Source organism: Salarias fasciatus, chromosome 13, assembly GCF_902148845.1.
Source record: "Salarias fasciatus chromosome 13, fSalaFa1.1, whole genome shotgun sequence".
In the NCBI taxonomy this organism is placed as follows: domain Eukaryota; kingdom Metazoa; phylum Chordata; class Actinopteri; order Blenniiformes; family Blenniidae; genus Salarias; species Salarias fasciatus.
In genome coordinates, this window is record NC_043757.1 from 18,867,266 (window position 1) to 18,892,194 (window position 24,929).

Here is a 24,929-nt window from a genome sequence, read left to right on the forward strand (position 1 = left end):
CCCTGATCTTCAGTCAGCTCCCACACCCTGAATGCTGGATGCCTCGCTCCCATTGGAGGCTCTCAATTGCTTTTGGCTTGCTTTGCCTGCTTGGTTTCCGGTGCCCGCCTTGGTTCTTGTGTCTGTGTGGTGGTGAGGTTTGTCTCCAGAGGCTCTCGTGTTTATGTGCGTGTGTGATCAGCCTCTCGCAAGCAGAGGCCCCATCGAAGTGACCGTGTGACACTGTGGTCATTTTACTGTTAATGCCACAGTTTTTATTGTGCAGTATCTCCTCCTCATGGCTCAAACCTTACTGATATTCAGCACACAGGTTTATTTCCTAATCTGAATGTGGTACGTCCACAACAGGGAGGGTCGTCTTCGTCTTTCCCCGCCTTTGTCTCTTCTCTTCTCATCTTCTGTAGTGCGCAGCATCCGCCACTACGCTGTCGCCTCTTTCTCACCCTGTTTCCCTTTTCAAATCTCGCACCCCTCAGTTTCAGCCATTCTGTTCAGCGGGACCGATTTTAGGGAGTCAGCAGTCGGACGAGGCAGCAGAGGAAGCCTTTGTTCTGTAATGTTTGCCTGTGTCTGAGATAAGATTGATGAAATGTTATGTTTGGCCAGCGACCTCAGCCGAGACTCACAGATGGGTGCTGAGAGAAGCCCCTGACAAAAGCAAGGATCATTTCTCAAGCACACTTTATTTTCTCCTTCAATATCCTCATGTCTGCCTGCTCAGACACGCAGTATGAATAAATGGTAACAATCAGAAAATACCCCCTGAACAACACGCAGGCTCAAAGTGGCAACCAGACTTCGATATTATTTAGATATTTTCACGTTGGACCTGACACCTATCCAAATTAGATATGGGATTAGTTTTCTCATGGGGGCTCAGGGCTGTATTATTTAGCAGCTGTCGGCACAAAAACAAAATTTATCATGGAAATGAGATTAGGAGATTACAAGTATCCGTCCGATTACGGATGAGGTCACGATATACTTTGAGGTATTTTAAATGCAGCCCTTATTCCATCCGTGTGCCTGGCTGCCGTCATTTAAAACAGACCTTCAAGGTTATTTACAAGTGAGAGGTGCTCACATTGGATCCATGCTGGATTTCTGCTGCTTAGAGAACTCTGTGCAGTGTAGCATGCACCCTTGAGCGCAGTGACAGCTCTCAGTCTGTGCGTGCTGATGTAAAAATGACAAGTGTTGCGTTGTTTTGGCGCCCGGCGCACCCGGGGCTTTGTGGTTTCCATTACGACTCCATGGTTTCCATTATCCCCAACTTAAACAGAGGAGCTAGCACGGAAACTAACGTCAACGCTGGCTGAACCCCGACATACACCTTAGAAAGTCCTGTGGGGGTTGGCAGCTGGTCCAGAAACCCCCATTTCGTCCAATATGAACATGTGCATAGATGCATTATGTTAAAAATAATACACCTAACTGAGGACCGGTACATTAGAGACAGTGTTTAAAGGTATAGCATTAGTTTTGTTTACAAGGTATTGACTAGACATTGATTAATGGTTTGACATTCAATGTTAACAAACGCAGAAAAGAAATGAATTTGGCAGAAAATCTTTAAATTGTGACATTTCAGCGGTGATTCTTGCAGTAAGTTTCATCACTGTCTTAAGGATTAGAGCAGTACAAGTGAGTGACCTCTGTAGCTGATGTTTGAGCTCTCTGTTTGTTCTCTTTGTGTTCAGTGTGTCCCTGATGACATCTTGGGATGTTTTCTGCCTGCATGTTTGTGTGCACGCTCTGTTTTACCCTTTTTTGCATTTGTTGTTGTTGTGTGCCACACGTTTTTTTTTTTCTTCTTTTTTTAAGTTTCCAGACTTTTGTGGATGGTTTTCTTGTAAGAATCTGTGCCCTTGAACTGCTCTATTTTGATTTGTTTTTTCTTATTATTATGATCTTTTTTTTAAATTGATATTTATTTACTGTACAGTGAAGTTAACCCCACAGGATAAACAATTCCATGGTTGAAACAGTTTTAAGCTCCCGAAACAATTACATGGTTGAATTGTCTCTGAGATCTGTTTTCTATCATTTGTTAACCAGCCAGTCATTTTATAATTTCATTTGACAAATAAGAAGGAGCGAAATCAATTGAGGCAAGACAATTTTAATCCTGTTTACCAATTAAACATCAAATATGTGGTTTATTCAGGGAAATAAATCAAGCTTAGAGAAAGAAATGTTTGTGTTGCTGAGAAACTATTTTCAGCACAAGTTCGTACGACATTAGCATCACACCGGGATCTGGTATAAAAAGGTTTGAATGCGCATGTAGGGAGTGTGTGTCAACATTCAAAACCTAATGTTGAACCATCTCCTAACTAATAATATGCCTTATGACTCTGTATGCTCCCTCGGCTCTTAAAGAGGGGCATCTGGATGCTCAGATAGGAAAACATGATGTGTCTCTTTTTTTTTTAATTTTCTCCTTCAATGTCTCACGAATTGAGAGCCATCTTGTGCCAAACACTGCTGGCTGCCCACAGACATCCCAGCTCATCAGCCTGTTGACCACACGGCCTTCTCGCTTGGCTCTGGACAAAACATGCAATCACGACCGCTCATTAGATTCTCTTAAAGGACAGAGGCAACATCTGCGGAGACCATTATATCCTGTAACATCCACGCTGTCGCTCCCTTAATATGTCTGTCACGTTACTTTGCCAAGTCCACTTCGGTGCGGCCTCACCCGGTCCATCTGGTACAGGGCAGGAGCATGCGCGCTGATCTGGACTATGGTTCTCATCTAGCATCAATAAATATCTCCTGTTCGCTTTAAATCTGCTGAAGTGCGTCACGTTTCAGGACCTCGCCACACAATTTTAGACATGGGCTTTTAAAGGTTAATGTGTTCGCCAGAGCTTCCTCTTTGTGTATAAGAGCATGCTAATGTATTGAGAGAAACCTGTCATAACAAATCTAGCTGGACGATTAAAACTTCCACAGTGAGCAACTGTGACTGACTGTATATTTTTATTTCAGGAGAAAGTAACCTAATATGCAGTGTTAAGTGCAAAGCTGTCCAGTACCCAGGCACTCAAAACTAAAGTGCTTCAATTGTCTCCTGGCATGTCAAGTCGTGGATAGAGCCATTGTCATTACACAGATTGCGTTACAGGTCTCCACAGGGTAATTAGGGTGTCTGCCGAGTGTCCACACTAATCCATGTCAGTGCACGGGCTGAAACCTACTGAGAAGAGCGCAGCAATAAGACTTCACATGTGACATTTAACTTTCAACTTCGGCAGGGTGGCTCAGCTTACCACCACTTTTAGAAAGTGTCTTGCACTCTCATTACTGTAATTGAATTAAATTAAAACGGCGACTACTGATACTGTAAAGTGGGTTTAAATAACAGTATCGCTCACTGTACCATCAGATGAGTTTAACAGTGACAGGATAACCTTAAATTAGCGAGATATTCTGAAGCCCTGACATAGATTGTTCATATTTATATTAACAGCCAGTCATACATGATAAGGATCACTCTCAGACATGAAGCACTAAGCTCCAGTATGATTATTAAATGAGCACCACAAGTTAAATTGTTGAATCATTGCTCTTCCATACTGTCCTCAGTGAGCGCCAGCTCAAAGCTAACATGGAGCTGAGGCCGACCTTTGAGCTCGATCCCGCTAAGGTGCAGTCAGAGGACAAACGGGGGCTCGCTCTTCACCTCAAAACCATTCCAAACAACTGTAATCAGCCCCATGCAGCCTCTGATGGAGCCTTACGCTGTAATGCACCACTGAAACTTGCCAAGGTCCTGTCAAATACTCCCAGGTCCTGTTTAGAGTTTTTGTCAACCACAGGCCTCCAAATCGTTTTGAAAGTTTTAGCAATGCTGTGTATAAAAGCACGAGCATATTGATGTACACGTCTTTGTCAACATCCATCCCGCTCACAAAGGGGTGGTTTGGCCGAAGGGACATTTCTTATATTGAGAACGGATGACAATCCAACCACTGTGGGCTGCTTGATTATATCTTAGATTTTCTAAAGTGGTTCAGACTTGAGTGTTTGATTGCACTTGTCGTGCAGGATTTAACCACTTTCAATACATGGGGGAAAATATTCACTTTTATGGCAAAAAGATATAATTCAGTTACTCGTTTGCTTTGAAAAGACGTTTCTTGACATGTATATAAAACTACTTTTTTTTTTCAAGTTTCTATTTGAGTTAGATGTTAGAGTGCTTGGGTTTGACTGATTATCTTTGGGAGTCATGCCAGTGTCTGCACTGATTTATGTTGCCCACTCAGGATGATTTCTTCCCCCCTTTCAGGCATATTGTGGTCTGTGGTCATATTACTCTCGAAAGTGTCTCCAACTTCCTCAAAGACTTCCTACACAAGGACAGGGATGATGTCAATGTAGAAATTGTTTTTCTCCATAAGTAAGTTATTTTTGTTCTTCCTCACTACATGTAGGTTAGACCTCAACATTTTTCAGTGTACATGCTTTCCATTCAAGTGCTAATCCCTCTCTTTTCTGTGTGCACTAGTATTTCCCCTAATCTTGAGCTGGAAGCCTTGTTCAAACGCCATTTTACTCAAGTAGAGTTTTACCAGGGATCTGTTCTCAACCCTCATGACCTGGCCCGAGTGAAGGTACCACTGACTCCAAGACTCCTGGAAAGATTAAATATCACAGTATCATTGTACTTATCTGTCAAACCTGTGTTAACTCTACTTTTCACACTACAGACATGGAACAGCATCTTTATTGTTAAATTGAACATTTTCAGTTTGAGCATCTATGAGAAATACTTGTTTGGTATGGGGAAGGGGTTGAGGGGTCATTCGTTATAAGCAAAAGCAGAACTACAGATCTTTTGGGCAATGAAAGGGTTTAATTCCCTCACTGAAATGTATTTTGCAGCTCCAGAAAATTTAATTTGGTGGGAGGGAATCAGAAATTTATTTTTTTCTTTATTACTATTATTATGAAGGTTGCAGACCTCTGTTGTAAAGTGTGGGAAACACAAAACATGCTTTATATCTATTTCACAATAAGGATCAGAGATGATGTTATTGTAATTGTGAAGAAGTTGGTGCACGTAGCTGAACATGCGTTTTCATCTTAATTTGTTTGTACTCAGATCGAGTCAGCAGATGCCTGCTTAATCCTCGCCAACAAATATTGCGCAGATCCTGATGCTGAAGACGCCTCCAACATAATGAGGTAATGTATCCTCTGTGATTGAAAATCAATGGGAACGGACCAAGTGGTGTGTGTCATGCGTCGCTTTGTTTTTCAAGGGTTATTTCCATCAAGAACTATCATCCCAAGATCAGAATCATCACACAGATGCTACAATATCACAATAAGGTAAGTTGTCCAGGAGCTATTTGATATGTTTGATAACTTGAGGCTGTCCAGAACCTCTCTCACATAGCATAAGACTTATTTCAGTAGTTTTTCCACCCATGTGTCACCTTAGCGTCCCTCCAACACTTTGTGTTTGCAGGAAAAACAAAATAGGTAAAGAAAAGTAAAACTGATTGTCATGGCATCAATAAATGCCTCAAAAAGACAGCTTTCTAACAATTTGCATTGCATATAAAATAAGGTTTCTTAGCTGTATTGGCTGTCGTCACACAGTCAGAAATGAAATCAGGAGTTTAAGAGAAATGAACATTGGATGTAAATACTGTTAAAGGTTAACTGCATGCACATGAGCATTTGGATTCAAATGTATTTTTCACTGTAGATGTAAAGACTGAGCCACAGCACTCAGAAACTTGCTCCCTGGCTGTTTCCAGTCTTTGTGCCTGCTCGCTGACCAGCTGCTCGCTCTTTTTTAGTTGATGGTTGTATCGACCTTCATGTTTCCCCAAAATGCTGAAGTGCTCCTCTAGGAGCTGTGAGTCATTTGCAGAGTTTTCCGTGTTTTGTGACCTCTCCGTCTGTCATGTGATGAAGGCCCATCTGCTCAACATTCCAAGCTGGAACTGGAAGGAAGGTGACGACGCTATCTGTCTGGCCGAGCTGAAGGCAGGCTTCATTGCCCAGAGCTGTCTGGCCCAGGGCCTGTCCACCATGCTCGCCAACCTCTTCTCCATGAGGTCCTTCATTGAGGTAACGGAGAGGACAGTATCGGCTTGCTTTTTTCTTTTCTTTTTTTTTTTTCCATCCAAACACACCGAGACGATTGCATCATTGTACGTTTGGAGATTTATTGATGGATTCAAGGTGAGGTTAACTCAAGTGGAGACAGTAGGTTCTCCGCTGACAGATGGACTAGATATATCAAAGGGTACGTTCCCTGGAAAATGTTGACATCTTTGTCCAGAGACAGACTTCCATTAAGGGTGTTTTCATTCAATCTGGCACGTCTTATTTTATTGTGACATTTCGTGTGGAGTCTGCTCAGTGTTCCTGCGCCTTCAAATTGAAGAGGTGCTTGCCTCTATCAAAGTACTGTTCTCATGTCATAAAGATGATGGATCAGCTTATAATGACCAGCCTGATGTTGTGCGGGGGAACATCTGCACGCCACATTGTGCCGCTATTGGAAAGAGAACCGTGTTGCTTTTTTTCTTCCTTGTCCTCATCCTTTCATGTGACATTTCCGTGCTTGTTCTGTTTGTCAGATTGAGGAGGACACATGGCAGAAGTATTACCTTGAAGGAGTGGCTAATGAGATGTACACAGAGTATCTGTCCAGTGCCTTTGTAGGCCTCTCCTTTCCCACTGTCTGCGAGTAAGTATCCATTAGCCACACTGGAAGTCCTCTGCCGACGGTAGGTTGCTTAATAAAACAGTTTCAGTCATCTGGGAATGTGCTGCTCTTTCTAATGAGTTCACTTATTTTACAGGCTGTGTTACGTGAAGCTGAAGCTGTTACTTATTGCCATTGAATACAAGTCCGAGCAGAGAGAGAGCAGGTTTGTATCGTGGATCTGTCTTCCTGTAACGTCAGGCGCAACAGTGGTAACGATGAACTCCTCTTTGTGTCTTCTAATCAAACGTTTTCAATATTTTTTCCTTCAGTCTCTCTTTGCAGCTTTCATTTTCAGACATTAGATTGAATTATTTTGTTGAGAGTTGGAAAGAAATATAGTGGAGTCCACAACTATAAATCACTTTTATTATTTAGTTTTCATCACCTTTACCAAGACAATGATTACCATGAGTGAAATAACAATTTTCCATGAAAAATTAACTGTTCCCAAAAAATCCACTTAAGACCATCTTGTTAAAAGCTAAAGGGTGTGCAAGATAATTGCTACATATTCTTCATGGAGGTTGCTGTAAAATCTTGCAGGTTACTCTTTATTACATTATTGTTATTGTGATACTTGAATTCTGAAAAGATGCACTTATTGATCACTGCTCCTCTTTCCTTTCTTGTTCACTTGAGATACTTTCACCTTTAATAAGCCAATTCTCTGCATTTTTAAATTTAATACCACATCTTCGTCTTCATTCTACCTTGTCCCTTTTCAGTCTCTATGAGTGTTGGTCCCCTCAGCCAAAATAACATACAGTGCAATTTTTTTCTTATTTTTTTAATAGTTACCCCGATTGCCAAATCCTTCCTCGCTCATGTGTGTCAAATATTTGTACACAAGGTTTCCTGGTAACTTGGTTGTTCAGATGTTAGTAATTGAAAGCTGCTGTGATATTTATTCAAACTACACATAAATACTTTTATTATTTCCTTTGTTCCTATTTTTTTCAAGGATGTTATTATGGCTGCTTTTGTAGCGATAACCAATATAGTGAGTTTAACGTTACAATTTTTTTGGTGTTTTCAGACCCTTTCTGAGCATATGTCGGTACAACGATCAATATTATCGATATATTTATTAAACAATAATCAACATCATAGTTCTTCTGTTGGTAAAATTTGTTTAGCAGTCAGAAAATAGTTATTTTTTTCTAGGTTTAAGGACCTCGGCACTGGACGAGCGGGGATAAATGTTTAAAACTGTATGTGGACACAGATTTCCAGCACATGCTGGCATGTCAGGCACAGCCCGTCGCCGTGCAGAGACGCATTAGAAACACTTACATTCTCCTCCTCTTTTATGTTCATGATAACTGTTTGATTTGAGATTTTTTCTTGTTGTTTGCAGAAGCCGAAAGCGGTATGCCCTCTACCTTATCTTACTTCCAAAGTTCCACCCAATCTCCACCACTTTAAAGCTTCTGACTTTGGGAGTTTCCCCAAGGATATTTTTCCAAACACTATCTTACAGGCCTCTTTTTTCTAACTCCTTTTTTATGGTGTCCCTTGTGCTTAATGCACTAACTTCTTTGCAGGCAGAGAGAGGATAGATAAATTGGACAATGTTTGTAGAAGTGCTGTTTCTTTGTCTTTGCTGTTGTCAGTGTACCAAGGCCAAACACTCACCCTCTCCATATCTACCTCTTATTTGATCTTTTCAGTTTTGTCCTTAATCAAACCCTTTGCCTAGTTTATTTCTCTCACTTTCTGTTGTTTTTACAGTGTTGCTCAATTTTTTTGCCCTACTCTATGCATTTTTTTCTTTTTAACAAATCCAAGAAAATCCACTCATTCAGTGCTTTTAAATCCTTGCCAGAAAAGTATTTTGTGGTTCTTTGAATGAGAATCAGCGAGGAGTTTGTATTCCCAAATCCCAAATGATAATCTGTTGCTCTACATTTTGAATTTAATCTAAAAGGAAATTCACTGATTACCTGCCATTGCCGCAGGCAGTGGTTGAAATAACAGCATGTCTCTTTCCCTTGGTTTTATTACACCAGCAGCACCTCACCAACCTTGGTTTTTTTTTCTTCTTTTGTTGTTTTTTTTTTTTCAAATCATGTATTTCACACACCAGGAAAGGCATGGAGCTGTTGAATTTGGATATTATTAGTATTGTCCAACCTGAGGTTTTGCTTTAACATGCCCTACATTTCACGTTTGCATTCCATCACCCTCTCATGTTCTCAGTGCTAAATGTATATCCATCTATGCATGTGTGTGTGTATGTGTGTGTGTGTGCGCGTGTGTGTGCGGGTGTCTGTCCATGTATGTGTGACTCCTCAAGACAGAGGAGTTTTGTTTTTCTCCGTTTATTTGTGTGTGTGTGTGTGTGTGTGTGTGTGTGTCTGTCTGTGTGTGTGTGCGCGCGCGAGTGTGTGCATTCCCCTGCGTCTCAGCCACCGTGTACAGTCATGCTCGTGCGTCTCTCGAGTAGATGTTCTTAAGTGAGGTCACTTCCTGTCAGTTTGGTGTTTGAGAAACAATCCAACTGCACAGAAGTTACTGCAACCGTCTGCATCTACGTACCTGTCCCTATACCTGTACTGCAGTGGCTATGCCTTTCCGTTCGATTCTTGTCCTCTTCATGCTGTTTTGGTAACTTGCATGCTCCAATGACTCGACCACCCCCTCCCCCCTCCCCGAGGTGTTTGCTGCTTGCTTTGTTGCTCACAATGTGAGGTTTTGATGCTTTTTAAGCTTCGATTCACCAGTTTGCACGCCACTGAAGAAAATGACTGGGATAGACACACATGTAAAATCTCAGATTTGGGCAGCAATGTTTGTGAAACTATCTTTATTTGATTGGTTTCTTATTTTCACTTCTTATTTTCACTGAAAAGCATGCCAGGTGTAGTGCCTGTTTACTTCTCTGGGGGCCATTTAATCTGAGTGAAGATTCTATTTTACTTCTTGCAGTGTGGAAAGAAAAATCTGATCTTGCATGACCGGTGCAATTTAGTCTCAGCCCTTTAAGTGTATGGATTCAATTGCTCCCTTAATGTTTTTGTTTATTTTATCCAGTGTAACCTTTTTCCAGAGCTCAGAGGAAAGATGTAGTATTGGAAGATGGTTCCTTCGATGTGCTTTTTATCTTTTGCCTGAACAGATTCTTAGTTTTCCAGTAATTTGAAAAATGCCCCACAGTAACATTTAAGATACTTCAATTTGAATCAAATAGTTGGGAAGGCATTGCAGTTTTTATTTAAAAAAAAAGTAATTTAGTCAAGCACAGTCAATTTCATCTTTCCTCTGGGCTTTTTTATTTCGAAGGAGTGTGACCTTTGAAGGTCCGTCGGTTGGTTTGGTGTTTTGATATTTTAGTTCACACTCACATCATTGATGACTTGCCCACAGGTAACCATTAATGACCAGGGTGTGTGTCTGTGCGTGCGTGTGCGTGCGTGTGTGTACATATAGTATATTTCTAGAGTATGTGTGTGTGCTGTCTACTCTTTGTCTTAGTCTAATTAATGGGGAATGATACAGCCAATTGCTTCAAGTGTTGAGGGTATTAAATTGAGTTCCACTCGTCACAAATATTGTGGGAGTAATGTGTCGAGCAAGATATTCTGTAACACGGTGATACCATTCTGCTCATATTTGTGTCCCTAAATGATAATGCAAAGATAATATTGTATTAAAGCAGCATTGGAAAAAAAAACAGAGCTTTTGAAGCTTTTATGTTAATTTTAGATTTTTTTTTTCCTGTGTAGATTGTGGTTTAGTGGCTGATTTAAATCAGAAAAAAAGAGCTGTTCATTCCCTTGCATCCTACTGTCAAATACTAACCGAGATAACAACACTTATGTACATTTTCTGTACTACAGCCATGTCTCAGTGGCCTTCATAACATTTGTTCTGACTGTATTTGAGTGCTGAGACTAAAACCACCCCATGGCCATGATTTTAATTCTTTCTGCCCTTGTTCCTTTACTCGTCCCTCTCTGTCCCTCTTCTCACCTCAGGGCAGTGCAATGCCACTCTGTAAAGAAAAGAATTAAAAATCAGTGTGCAATCATACTGTTGTACATTTTGTCCATCCATGTGAGTAACACATTTGCCCAAAAATCTCAGGAGAAGGTGTGTTAATAAGTCATTAGACATACTGCTCGGACAAATGAAATACCTTTTTCTTGGATAAAGTGGTGAGAATGACATTAAAAAAAAGCTTAGGTCAGATCTGATTGAAGGCTTCAACAAGTGTGTGTACCATTCCTCTTGATTAGCATGTTGTGTGCGTGACGCGAGTGTGGCGCGGATGTTAATGAGCGCTACGTGTCTGTATGTCTCTGATTATCCAGCATCCTCATCAACCCGGGAAACCATGTCAAGATGCAGGAGGGAACGCTGGGATTCTTTATCGCTAGTGATGCCAAAGAAGTAAAGAGGTAATCCGGCCATCCAGCCCGGGCGCGAGTCACCCACCGGGGTCCGTCCCCATATTAACAGTTTTACTGTTAATTTTAGAGCATTTTTCTACTGCAAAGCTTGTCATGACGACATCACAGACCCCAAACGGATCAAGAAGTGTGGCTGCAAGCGACGTGAGTATCCGCCCCTTCACTTCGCCCCTTTGTCGCCATTCCCTCCCTCCCTTCCTCTTGTTCCAGAACAGACCTGCGGGTTCTTCTCTCCTCCCCGTTAACACTCAGGACTTTCCTAGTTTGTGCACTAATATTATGCCTTTCTTTGTGTCATTGCCCTCCTGTAATGTGGAGCTGTGTTTTTTAAATGTAAAATGTGTTGTCACTCCATTATACGCTTAGGAAAATGTTTGTTATGAGTCCAATTTGAATCCCCATAACATCCATTATGATAAGATCACCAACCCAAAGAGTTTTTTTTTTTTTTTTTTTTTTTTTTTTGTTAAACATCTCTAAATGCATTTTTTTTATTTCTCTTGGTTTAACCATGGAATCACTAATTTTTCTGTGGAAAAAGTAAATGAAGTATATAAAGAAGCATGACAGTGGTAGATTGAAATTGTATGAGATATCAGCCAATCAGGCAAAAAGGAAACATTCCTATTTCTTTATTGATTTCCAAATGATTTATGATTACAGTACAAAGGGCATTGACCTTTAAAAGCATTCATTGTTTTCAGCAATGGGGCTTTATTTGGAGTCTGAGCAGATAATGTGATGCTAAGTGTTGATTTCAGTGCTTTTCACAACACACAGATGCTGCTGTCAAATTGATAAGCCTCTTTTTTATTGTACACAGACTAAAAATAAAGCAATACTGGTGATGACAGGTGTATAAAACCTGACCTATGTACAGTAGTCACTTGTCGGAACATGTTAGCCACTGGATAAATAATTAAGGTGAAACCTCCATATTTCCACCAAAGGTCACAGCCAGTTACTGTAAGCAGCCTGTTACAGACAGAGACTGGTTTTAAAATAGATACCCTATTCATTTTCTTTGCTTTTGTCTGTGTCGTTTCAGTTATGCAGATATTTTTTTCCCTCTGCCAGCTCAATTGAGTCAACAGGCCTTTCACACTTTAGTTGTATTTGGATAAACTGTTTGCTTCTGTTTGCTTCCTCTGACGGACACGTCATTATGTTTAATCCTATTGCAGTTGTTGCATTTAGAGCGATGACAGATCCATTGCTGCAATGGAAATCTGTTCTCCAGTATGTTTTGTTCTATCATGTTTTTTTCTCTTCTGTTGTTTTTTTTTTCTCCACGTTTCTTTATGACCAGTGACACACTTTTGATGTATTTCCTTCCCTTGCTGCCATTGGAAAACACCACTTTATTTTAACTACTCACTCGTAGTGATTTATTGTGAGTAAACAGAAGTTGGGTGTCCTATTACCCAGAGTGCAGTGCAAGTGTTTTACTTTCCTCTTCAGCCAATAGTATATTGTATCTATGTTGCATGTACCAAGTTGTAGCTTTTGCATCCCTCTCCTCGCCTCTCATTTCTACACTGTGCTCCGACCAGAACCAAATCCAAAACAACAGTGATCAAGCGCACACCAGCATCAGGCCTCCTCCTCAGTGGCCCTGTCAGCTGATGCTCCGACCAGTTGAGAGACGTAGTGTGGCTTAATTGGACGTGGGCGATGAGCAGTGCAGTTCCTGTGCACTATTCAATCATCAGACCGAGCTCAAAATTTAGCGTCCGGCATTCGATACGGAGCAAGTCTGATTTCATTACGACTGATTAACCTCCTTCTAATGTCGCACTCCAGCAGAGTGCAGAAGGAACGTTAAAGAAATCTGAGATGTCACACAGTAATCATTGCCCTCCGAAAGCTCACACAACAGGAGGAAATTTAACAAGAACCACCAAGATTTGAATTGATCTGCTTTTTGTCAAAGTGAGTTTTGTGTGGCTGTTTTTTCTCCAGAGAGCAGAAAATGTCCTTGTGGGAAGTTCTTAAGATTCTAATGAGCTGGGTTGCCAAAACACAATCAAAACAATCTGGTCTCCGTTTTGCCCCAGTTCACTGTGATCTCAGCCCCTCTCGAAACTCCGGGCCGTGCGCCCGGCTCTGGGCTGAGGTTTCAGAGATCATCAGTTCCCTTCAGAGTTGAAATGTCACCGCACCAGGCTTGTGCATTTCAAATCTGGACAGTAGTTAGGCCCTTCTTTATTTTCCTCTTTAAGTTTGCTGCACTGGGTGAAAAGTCCATTATTCATCCTCTGTATTAACTGTCATGATATTCCTTTGCCACTAGATGGCGGTGCTCTGCCAGAATTCTGTTCAATAAGCAATATTTCAGTGGTGATGCCTGTAGAGGAAACTCAAATCCCCTGAAACCTTTTCAGCAAAAATGCAAGGACCAAAGTAGGGCAGTTTGTGGATTTTAACAATAAATGTGGATTTTTAAAAAAAATCTACAGTTTTGTCATGACAATATTGAATGTTTCCTTCTGTGGCGAAAGACTAAAGCTTTTCCAAGCCTGTCCATCTTGATTAGTGCTCAGAATTTGAGCCAACACTATAATTTCCCTTGCACTATTGCTGAATAAGGAGGATTTAGGGAGATATATCTATTTCAGACTGGTGCTTTCTTTGGGACATCCTTCATATTCAACATAGCAACCCTGATAGCTTCTGTTTAGGGGTGCTGAAGGAGGGGGTCACTTATCAAACCCTGACAGACAGTTTATCAGGGTCGCCTTCATGTTGAATTGTCGATTGGGAATGACCCGAAATGGACACCTGGTAATCCTAGGGCAGAATCTGGGTATTTGTGAAGTCAGAAGTATAAAGACATCGTCAGTGTGCGTGTGTGTGGGTCTTGTGTCTTCCATTGCTACACTTCCAACATGTCGGAAATCCACATTGTAACATGTACATACACTGTGGTCTGAGTGGCCAAGCAAGAACTCTGAAGTTAAGAAATTCCAGCATGACCTGACAGCCTCACTGCACTTGTCTGCTATGCCCTTCGAAGCTGTTTCAGTACTGTGAACAGTTTATCTCTGTCCCGCTCCTCGTTGCTGAAACCAGAACTACATTATCTGCATGCTTTTCACATGCTCGTAAGGCACGTGTGCATGTGACAGTACACAGCAGTCCCTGATGCCTTCATCGGCTGGGTTATGTTCTGCGCTTCCCATTCTTTCCTTGGCCAGACGCTGAGACGTATTGCTAATTTCAAAAGTCCAATGTTCCAATGCGAGTCAAAGATGTTGAGAGTCTCTGTAGAGGTGCCAGACGACACGAGCCTGCTCTCTGTTTGCACCTTGGCAATGAGAGAATGGGGACCAGGGACTGTTTCTGCCCAGAGTCACAGCAATCTAAAGATGCTGCTCTGGGGACTTTCACTCCTGCTTCCCTCAGGGTTCAGGGCTTCACACATGCAACCACACACATATACAAGCACTCACTTAGCAATACACACGTCAGGCTGCCTATAAGATATTTACATGCACTTAGCTGAATGAGGATACAGTTGTACATATATTACCATTAAATAAGGACATGGTATTATTTAAATAATGAATATATTGTAACAGTAACAACAAAGTAATGACGGATCCGAATACCAAAGCCACTTTATTTCAAATGGTGGTGTAATGACTGACTATAACAACTACATTTTTATTTTCAATGCAAGAGAGAAAGTAGAAGAAGCATTTCTGATTACGAGTCAGTTGAAATGTTTAGCAGGAAAACAGTTGAAGCTCTTGAAGGAAACCTGAGCTTAAAAAAAACTCATGAATATGCTGAGGACAGAGGCTGTTGTGGTTCACCGTCACCAACCAGCACACTGAAAAAGTAAATCTAAATCCACATATTCTCAATCTGTAAATTCATAAATTTATATCTCCATGTCTGTTATCCAGTCGGTTTGATTTTAACATCATTACAAGAGCTTTTTCCAGACGTTTTTCTGTTCTGCCAACATTTACTCAGATTTACCATCTTATTTATAGTCGGACCAGTGACATCAGGTATGATGGCATCAGCAAATAGAATAGAATTGAATAATAGAAAAAAAAACAGAAAGGAAGAACAATAATATGTTTGTTAAAACACAAAAACGTTACAGTGCCACACTTTTAAAGTTTATTGTCTTCGATAGGGGCTGATCCTCCTACATGCCATATCCCAAAGCCCTACAAGTTATTAGCAATACTTAATTACTCTGTGTGTCAAACCCTCTTTAAAATGAGATGCTCCATCTCAAAGGACTAAACATAACTAATTTAACAGAAATAACAAAGCTAATTGCCATATTAAGCCTTAGGTCAATTTCTTTTCTTTTACTGAGTCGAACATAAAATTTCAGAATCACTAGATATTTAACACAGCATATAATTATTGACACAAATAAAGCACAGTGACACATTTTATGTTCTCACACTCTGCCTATACATGCACATTTAGAGCGAAGTCCCCTCGGGGAGTGGAGCAGTGAAACTGCAGGTTTGAATATAGCATGAATTGGCCCGTCGAGCCTGTAGAATAGTGTGATGCCATGGACAGAGCCCGCTACAGCTGCATGATGGGATACAGGTACGTGATCCACTCCTTTAGCTATCTGGATAGAGGATGTACAAATGTATGAAACATTGTATGAGGTTTGCTGCTGAAGACATTGCTCATGCCTCTCTTCCCTGAATGCCTCCCTCCTTCTTCCCTTTCTCCTCACCCCTCTTTCCCACTGTTATAATTTTGCCTTTTGACCTGTTATAGCCTTAGCACACAGCTTGACCTCTAGAGACAATGTCAAAAATGAGTGAATGTGATTGCACCTGCAAAAAAACATGAATCTTAAGTCCTGGTTCTGTGTTAAATTTAGTGATACTTTTACAGTGAAAATGCAAACTTGAATCTGCTAATTCTACATTTCTCTTAATTGTGTTTTCAAATGAAGTGTTTCTGTGTTCCATGGGGCTCAAGTCTGTGGTAGCAGGTGGCTAAGGCTTGCACTTTCTGATGAAGTTACCTTCCGACTTCCCCTAGATGAATATTTCTCCTTTTGCCATTAACCTGCTGCTTTTCCTCTCCTCTCATCCCAAAACATGACTTTAGCCAAGATGTCCGTCTACAAACGAATGAAACTGGCATGTTGTTTTGATTGCGGCCGTTCAGAGCAAGACTGCTCTTGCATGTCAGGCAGTGTACATAGTAACATGGACACCCTTCAGAGGGCCTACCCACTTTCCTCTGTCTCTGTTCATGATTGCGCAACCACTTTACGTGCCTGTAAGTTACACCGCCCAACACATGCTGTTCCATGTCTGTGGTGTGTGCTCTGTATATTGTACCATGCAGAGGTACCGTACGTGGACGTGTGTGTCTGTAACAGTGTCTACGTGATGTGATCTGTTCATTGTTACTCCATGGTTTGTGTAACTGTGGAGTTTTTTTTTTCATTATGGATATTTATTCAATTTAACTTTTTATCGATCTCTCTAATTCTCTCTATCTGTCTCCATCTATCTGTCTTTGCTCTTTCACTGGGTTTTCTTCGACACTATCTGTCTTTTAAGTGTGTTATTGTGTTCTGAGTGTAATGTATATGGTAGGTAAGTGGTGGTGTGGCTCTGTGGTGCTGCTGTACAGTAATGTAGGTGTTTAGACACGTGGCTACCGCATGCTGCATCGACCATGCAGTTGTGTGATAATGTCACTATTGGAGCGTGATGTTTGATGTTTTATTAACAAAAGGTAAATTTAAAGGTAAGCTGTAACAATCACTCTCAAGGTTAGACTCAATGCAAGATGATGATGATGACGTTGGATGAACTGTGTTTTTGCTTTGATGACCGTTACAAACCTCTGAGTTGACACGTTTTACGTTGTGCACTTTTCTGTTCAGTCCAGTTCTTTTCCATTTGTTTTACATCTTCTTTTACTTGAGCTTACATAGATCTGATGGGTTTAAACTAGTAGCATTGGGCTCAGGACAAGTCCAGGAAGTTAGACTTGTAGCATCTGACGAAACACCCTTTCACTTTTTTTTTCTACGTTTTGTACAAATTTACCTTTAGTGAAGTATATTTTAACCCTGTTCCATTAAATCATTTTCACGACACTATAGTTTTTCAGTCATGTTCAGATCATATTTATGATACTTTTCTAGTTTTTATGGAAGATTATACAGCTCATTGGTTCTTCCTGACAATTTGACTCAGTTAGCGATTAGTGTATTTGAAGATTCATGCTTTACTTTTTAAATGTAATCATTATCTGATTACTTTGGTAATCAGATTATTCTGTTGGCTTGCAGTTAGTAATTATTGTCAGTTAAGGTATCACATCATACAGAGGACACACAGTCAACAGCATCTGTCATAAAACAAGTCCACTGTAATCATACTTGTTAGGTGATTGTGTTTTAAATTAGGTTTGACAAGGTATTTCGACTGCACAGTGGGAAGGGGAAGGGAACAGCATTTGAACATAGGAAATAAATTAAATGAGAGAGAAACAAGGCTACATACAGTAACAAAAAAGCATAGGTAAAAAGCAAAGAAGAAAAGATGGGGAAAAAAATACAAGGAAATGAAATTGCTTGACAAAGGAGAGGTAAAAGTATTGAGGCTCCTGGAAGATGTCCTCCTTCCTGGTTTCCCTTTGAGTGGATGGGAAATACTAAATTGTCCGTCAATTAGACATGGCAGCAGTAGGCCTTGCTATCAAAGCCTTGGGTTCAGACATACAGATCTGATTTCCTTCTCAGCATTCTCCCACCGTCTGCCTACTCAGCCTGGATTAGTGTCAAACTTGCCATGATGAGTTTGGCTTGGCCTCTTGTAGTTGGGCCTGCGCTGATATCCCTCGGTACCAATTACTGGCCATTACATGGTTACTGATCTCACTTCTCCCTCAACCCCCTGTAGGATTTCAGGAAAACCTCCTCTGTCTTAGATTTCTTTCCCTTTTTACCTCAGACTTTGTCTGAACAAAGTGAGTTTAGTGAAAGAGCACATTGGGCTTTGACAGTCGGGGATTGTTGGATTTCCTTTCCCCTGTTTCCTCTTTTTTTCCACCAGACTGTGAGGATAAAACGTCTTTATCCACAATGACTTCATACCCATGTGCATCTGAACCAATTTTTTTTTTTTTTACTGCTTTGATAATTGATTTCTTGGATAACAAAACTTAATTTTTTGCACGTGGCCTTCTGATGAATTCAGAACACGCACACACAGATATTATTATAAAGTGGAGTAAGCCTCTAAATTAATGGATGTAATGATACAGTGTTTTATGAATAAAAATTTTAATAGATGTTAGTTGGCTGGTAGTTGATAAAACTTCAAAATAGCTTCTGCTGAGTGTATTCGTTAAGAGTGTTGGGATTTGTGCAAATGAATAGTTGCAAAAAGTGGACTAATGAGGCAAAGGTAGCCTAGTTTATTTTATTAAAATAAGGTAAACACTCCGTTGTGCCGATTCTTGGCAATTTATATTAAGACTTTTTGCTAACTTAAAGCCTCATTTTGATGTAAAATTTAGCTACTTTTTTCCCTTTTTCAGTGATCTGACCATCAGTCTCTGAAATTGGGTTTATATAATGGAAAGGCCGAGACTGCTGTGAAGCAGGGGGCATGGACAAGGGTTGAGGACCTGGGGCGAGGGAGATGCTTTTGGCTAGTCCACGACCTTCTAGGATGCGTGCGTTCATGTGCGCACTTCGCGTGCATAACAACATGCAGCTCTCCCTCTCTCTCTCTCTCTCTGCATGTGTGTGAATCTGCATCTCTCTGCTGGGGACCTTATCTATCTTGACACGGAAATTATGTTTGCATTTTCATTTTCCCAGCCCTGCTGGTCTGTCACCAAACTTGCCCTGACAGCTCCTGTCCACCAGGCAGGCTTGGTCCCCCCGCCCTACCCTCTGTCCTACGCCGCCTTGCTACGCCCCAGATGCTAGCCAGTTAGTCTGCCGCCTCTGCGGTGCAGGCAGATTGCTCGAGACAGATGCCAGGGCCACTGTGGGTCCCTTTTTTGAGGATCTGTGTCACAGTCCAGCCCTGGGCCCTCGCCGTGACCTTTACTGCTGGAAGAGACTCCGGGAGAGAGTGGGAGTGTCAGCAGCTGAGATCTCAGTTCAAGTGCCCACTGCATCAGTCGTATGGCAGCGCCGATCTTTTAATATCTCGGTGGTCAAGGTCGCAAACTCTAATTCCGAGATAATTAACAGCACAGGCATAAGTGGAGACCTTGTTCAACCCTTTTAAAGAACCACCCCAGGGATTTAGAAGTGCATCGTTAAGCCCGTGTTTGGAAAAGTTCCCCCTTTCGAAACATCTCCACTTGGGCACGACATCTGGGCCGCACGAGAAGGCCAAGTCTCTTTTCATTAGTGCCCCGTTACTGCTGCTGTTGTGACTCGCGAGTGTCTGTTGTCTGTGTTTTGGATATATCTACATGCACTCATGTATGTAGCTGTTGTCTCCGTTTCCCATAGTGGCTTTATGTGTTCTGTCTGCAGACCTCACAATGCCCATCATTTTTAAACATGAGAAAAACTTCAAATTAAGCTTTGAACCTATGATGCTCAATAAGTAATTTTAAATGAAACAGATGTTTCACCAGTGTTAAATCTTATTACAGATCAAATCTTCTGTCTGAAAAGGATGGTTCACTATGAGAAAGGACAGTTCATTCATTCATCTGTCTCACTTATTGTGCCATCACACCAACACTTGATTCAGCACCGCCTTTCAGATTTCTCCCATCACTTGAATCATTAATCCCCTTTTCTTCAGTGCCGTCGTGGCTTCCTCTTAATTGTGCATCAGTGTTGTAATTCATTTATTCTCCATCCACCGCTCTTGCTTTGATGTCTTTATTACCTAATGTGTCTGTTTCATTACATCCTTTCTCCCTCTGTGTGACTTGCCACTTGTCTTTGCATTCTCCTCAGCCAAATATAAGTATAATGGATATGTCAGATCACGTAAGTGTGTTTCTCTGTCCTCCTCCATTCTCCTACAGCTCTGTGTTTAGACTGTAGCCCCTTCACGATGTCATGTAATAGGACCTGTTTTGATGCTCTGCTTTAGTGTCTCCCTTGTTGTCTTTCACTCCTTTATAAAATAATGCAGTTGTCTTGTATCTCATACAGAAACAAGATGTGAATATAAGTGTGCTGTTTTAATTCCAATAAACAGTTCATCCTAATATAACTATCATTAAATAATTTACAGGAACTTAAAGTAAATTAATTTTTTTATATCAAGTGAAAAGAAATTATTCTGTGTTATTGATAATATGTAGTTGCATGAAATATTCTTTTTGTATTGTGCTGCATGTAGCAGCAGATGGCGCTACAACACCAGGGAACAGTGGAAGCCAAAAAGAGACTGGCGTTCGATTCAAAGCTGATTGCAATATAGGTAAATCTTTAAGAAATAATTGTTAAATGCATTAATGTTTAAGAATAGAGTTTTAACTTTGAAATGCTATTTGTCATACTTAACATTTTATGTGTATATTTTTCATACAATGTATTTTTCCCTCATTAACCCTAATGACACTGAAGATATTTTTTCTTTTGTTTTTGTTAATGTAAAGCAGCAATCATAACGGCAGCTTTCATTTTCAACTGTAACAACACAGCAGTGCATGGCCTCTGAAGCTGCTTCATGCAGTTGAAGAACAAAGCTCGTTCATGCAGCAAACACTTCAAAAACAAGCAAAGCCTGCTAAGTGCACATAGAACAAGTAAAAACCTTTTTTCAGTTGTTTCTCATCATCTAGTTTACGTTGGGTCATGACGATCTGATAAGGCCGGCATGCAGGACAGTACCATCATGTGATTAGCATTTCAAGAAAGGACAGTTTCCGTCTGGGTTGTTCAGGATGCACAGTGGACCTGCCAGGGCGCGTGAATGCTCTGTAACGCTGCACGTGTTTGACAAGGGCCAGATGAATCCAGGAGCTATCGGTGGCGCCCTGTAAATCAAGGAGGCAGCTGACGGCTGGGATAAACGTCTGTTTATCGCCCGGGGCCACCCAAGCATGCTCTCTTCCCTCCAAACAACCAAGCAACCACCCTTCCACCAAAGGGAGAATAAAGGGTTTCCCGGTCAACTTTACCACCGCCACCACTTCCTGCAGCATGCCGCGACTTCTGCAGTGCATACAAACACACAATGGGACTCCACAGCAGGAGTTGAATCGTGTGTGCACACACAGGTTTGGTGGGGTGGCTTGGTGAACACCAGGTGTACTCAGTGCAGAGTGCTTCTGTAATTTCTGGAACATTAATACAAAAAATAGTTAATTTACTCTTTGACAATAGAGGATCATTTCCCCTCTGCAGTAGAACCGCATTTTCATACCTAATTCAATATGAATCCACTAAATGTTTAATGAGTAAAGGTTTTGAATAAGTCATATTATAAATTATTAGTTGTAGTTTTATATTTGTTGAAGTGAAAGTGCCGTGTGCCTGAAATGACATCTGATTGGATTTGACTGGTTTTAGCCAAGCCGTGTCTCTGCTTTGTTCAACCAGAAAGCTATCACAAATGAGAAATACAACAAAAGTGCCTCTGGTTAATTCATGTTTGTCTCAAATGCACAGTAAATGAACATTTTAGTGACAGTTTAAAAAAATGGGAAGTTACTGTTGTTTTACTTTTTTTTTTGCTTTCAGTTGCCTTCAGACAAATTGAAATTAACACCTTTCTTGTATATGTTTAAATTCATGTCTTTTCTTATTTGCCTTGTTAACGCCCTGCAGTAAAAACATTACTTGTGCTTTGACTTCAATTATATAACACAAATAACATTTAGCAATTTAAAACTTCATCTTAATTACTAATTATTACTTTTTTGTAGCATTTCGAAGACTTTCTTACACTTTTCATTCTGCATTATTTGACAGTAATGGATGAAGTTAGACCATCTTTTCAAAAGCGATCGGTTAAAACCACCGCCTGCAACTCCACCGCCATCACCTCAAATGCATTCCTTCCCAACGCCCTGCACCAGGATGTCCTGGTCCACCCAGGCCCACTCAACATCCCCCTTGTTAATAACCGTAAAGGAAGCCTGCTCCCTGTGGGGCGGGGCCCCGGGGCCAACCCCTCGCAATTCCGTCTCAGTATCTCCGGTCCAGGAGATGTGGTGGCCAGGTCCCTGGCTGAGAGTCGACTGAACCGGGCCCGCAGTCTGCCGGTGAAATACCGCTACCACCCCAGTAATGCCATGCTGCTCAGTCACAGTAGGCACTGTAGGTTGCCCCCTTAGTGGGATGCATCAGTCAGTAACCCCCGCCTGCCCTGTCCCTTTATTTGTTTTGTTTTGCTGCATGATGGTTCACTTTGCCGGAGCCGCTGCTGCTGCTGTTGTTGCTGCTGCTGCTGCTGCTTTGCTCAGATTTGCCTGCTGTAGTGCAGTGGCTGCTATGGGTGACTTCCAAACATAGTATGGATTAAGATTCATGAGTTTAGATTTATCTAAATAGGAAAATATTTCTTAGTTTATTTTTAGAAACACTCTATGAGGACGGAAATCTATTTATCTTAGTGTTGTAGCGTAATGCATCTTGTTTTTAGTGCTACAGTCTGTCAGAGAATATGGCAAAGAATGCATATTTTCTGATATGGTATTTTCAAAGTACATTAGAGAGAGGAATTATTTGTAAAGTGGAGAGTGCTTGTGATATTAGCTATTCCGATTGCCCAATTGCATAAAAGAAATGTCAAAGAATGACATTTTATTAGAAGGCAAAGTCATATTTCTTATCTTTTATTAGCAGAATTAGGTGACAGGCGAGACTGGGTGCTCAGACAATAATGAAATTCCACATGCTTGGAGTAGTCACGGCTTGCGGTGCGCACATTGATTCACACTAATATCATGCTGTGTTATTGATTTCTAACCAAAGGACTAATATGGGTTTGAAGTGACGGTGCACTTGGCATTTGCGCTGGGTGAGCGTAGATTGGATAAGAGTATCTGGGTGCTTGTCTGAAAGCTCTTGAAACTCACAGACAGTAGTGAAGATCAGACTTCTGTTAGCCTTCCTCAAATCTTCAGACGACTCGGCCTGGCCTCGCTCCGGCTGCTCTTTCTCATTCTCTCTGTCTGACTGCGACTCAAGCAAAGTTCGGAAAAGTACTGTTTTCTTTTATTTCCAAACGTACCAAAGCACAGCCGACAGGAAACTGAACTTAAATCTGATCAAATGGCCTGTAAAAGACACAAAAAAAAGTGCGGCTGTGGTTCAGCGTCCTGCTTAACAGCAAAGAATCAGACACAGAAATTGAATATTTAATCATACATAAATCATTTATCTTTCATTTAAACTAGTCCTGACCTTCTTCTACTGGAAGATGATGTGCATTTACTAGAGGCTTTCAAAATTTACAGTCCACTAATCCATATCCTGTTAACATGCCCTGACCTTCATGACGTGTGCTGAGTGCTAAATGTCCTCTTGGCATGGAGGTAGACCTGTAGAAGAGCCATTGTGCACTTTTTATTTAAGAACTGGAATGATGGGGGTGGGGTTCATCAGATTTAGTTAAAAAAAAAAAAAATAGAAACCAAACAATCCATCTCCATAACCTTTATTTATTTCATGATCATTGCTTCTGCCCGTGCCCCACTGATAATGACAGTATGCACCATCACATGGCGATTAATGGTGTAGGTAAGCATGGCCACTCTGATGCAGACTGCTTCGAGGTCCAACCTCACGCACCATGTGGTGGGTGAGCAGACGCAGCAGCGTACCACTGTAGGCATGTTAGGAGAGCCAAAAGTGGGTTATTTGGGGATGTGAGCCTCTCATGACATTTTCAGGTCATAAATTGGTTTTTCTCCGTGGTTTTCTCCTGCCTTTCTTAGTACCATTGTCCTTTTACTAATGCTTTCTCTATATTTTCTCAATTTGACACCGAGTTATTAATTTTATGTTTCTTGTCTTCATTTTTGTTTTTTTTTTTGTTTTTGTTGTTGTTGTTTTTTTGTTGAATGATTGATTGACTGTTGGATTTTTTTTTTTTTTCATGTCAGGTCCAGCACTGTTTTCTCAGCCATCTGTCTCTATTCTGACGTCGTGTGCATGTGTTTGCAGTTGAAGACGAGCATCCATCAACTCTCTCGCCCAAAAAAAAGCAGCGCAATGGAGGGATGCGAAACTCACCCAACTGCTCGCCCAAAATGATGAGGTAAAAGACGCTGATTTTATTCTCCTTCCAGCCTTCAAACGGGGAGTGAAAGGAACTCAGATATGGAGGGAGGGGAGGGAGGGGAGGCGAGGAGAGACGTGTCGGAGAGATACTTCAGAGGCGCATGCTGCTGATGGTGAGATGGTGGGAGTTTGGATGGATAGGAGGGGGCAAATTAGGGGTGGCAGAAGAGGGAGGTAAGAAACTCTGTGAGCGAAAGAGAGAGGAGAGAAATGCCCTGTTAAGCTCTGGCTGTTTAGGATGGCATGCTGTCAGCTGTTAATGACGGCGCTGAAATAATATTTCTGTCATGAAAAGCGGCTGCGAGGAGCCATTTGAAAACTCCTCTGGCTTTAAAGTCCCAGCTGTCACCTCCTCCGGTCTGGTCCACATGTACTACTTAAACAATGCTGGCACTAATGACACTGGCAACCAATCAGAGGGACCTGCATGGTTACTTTGCCCTCGGGCTACTCCTCTATTGTGGGAACCCCTGTGAGTACTGTTTCTGGTACTTAAGGCCATATGCGAGATGTATCATCACAATCAAATATGAATTCAAAT

At 41.2% G+C, this 24,929-nt stretch overlaps 1 protein-coding gene across 37 annotated transcripts in view; it reads left to right on the top strand.

Moving 5' to 3' along the window:
• The window catches only part of kcnma1a (potassium large conductance calcium-activated channel, subfamily M, alpha member 1a), a 138,918-nt gene that overhangs the window by 92,594 nt on the left and 21,395 nt on the right, over window positions 1-24,929 (top strand). For 6 of the 37 annotated variants that reach the window (XM_030107431.1, XM_030107436.1, XM_030107432.1 and 3 more), the window contains 15 exons: window positions 4,301-4,411; window positions 4,520-4,625; window positions 5,117-5,199; window positions 5,277-5,346; window positions 5,941-6,096; window positions 6,612-6,721; window positions 6,837-6,905; window positions 8,100-8,111; window positions 11,056-11,142; window positions 11,222-11,298; window positions 12,539-12,547; window positions 16,258-16,431; window positions 20,105-20,137; window positions 20,496-20,576; window positions 24,272-24,365. In XM_030107431.1, coding sequence (XP_029963291.1) covers window positions 4,301-4,411; window positions 4,520-4,625; window positions 5,117-5,199; window positions 5,277-5,346; window positions 5,941-6,096; window positions 6,612-6,721; window positions 6,837-6,905; window positions 8,100-8,111; window positions 11,056-11,142; window positions 11,222-11,298; window positions 12,539-12,547; window positions 16,258-16,431; window positions 20,105-20,137; window positions 20,496-20,576; window positions 24,272-24,365 — 1,272 coding nt within the window. The remainder of the gene's footprint in view (window positions 1-4,300; window positions 4,412-4,519; window positions 4,626-5,116; window positions 5,200-5,276; window positions 5,347-5,940; window positions 6,097-6,611; window positions 6,722-6,836; window positions 6,906-8,099; window positions 8,112-11,055; window positions 11,143-11,221; window positions 11,299-12,538; window positions 12,548-16,257; window positions 16,432-20,104; window positions 20,138-20,495; window positions 20,577-24,271; window positions 24,366-24,929) is intronic. The other 31 variants (XM_030107448.1, XM_030107455.1, XM_030107456.1 and 28 more) reach the window with 14 other exon arrangements.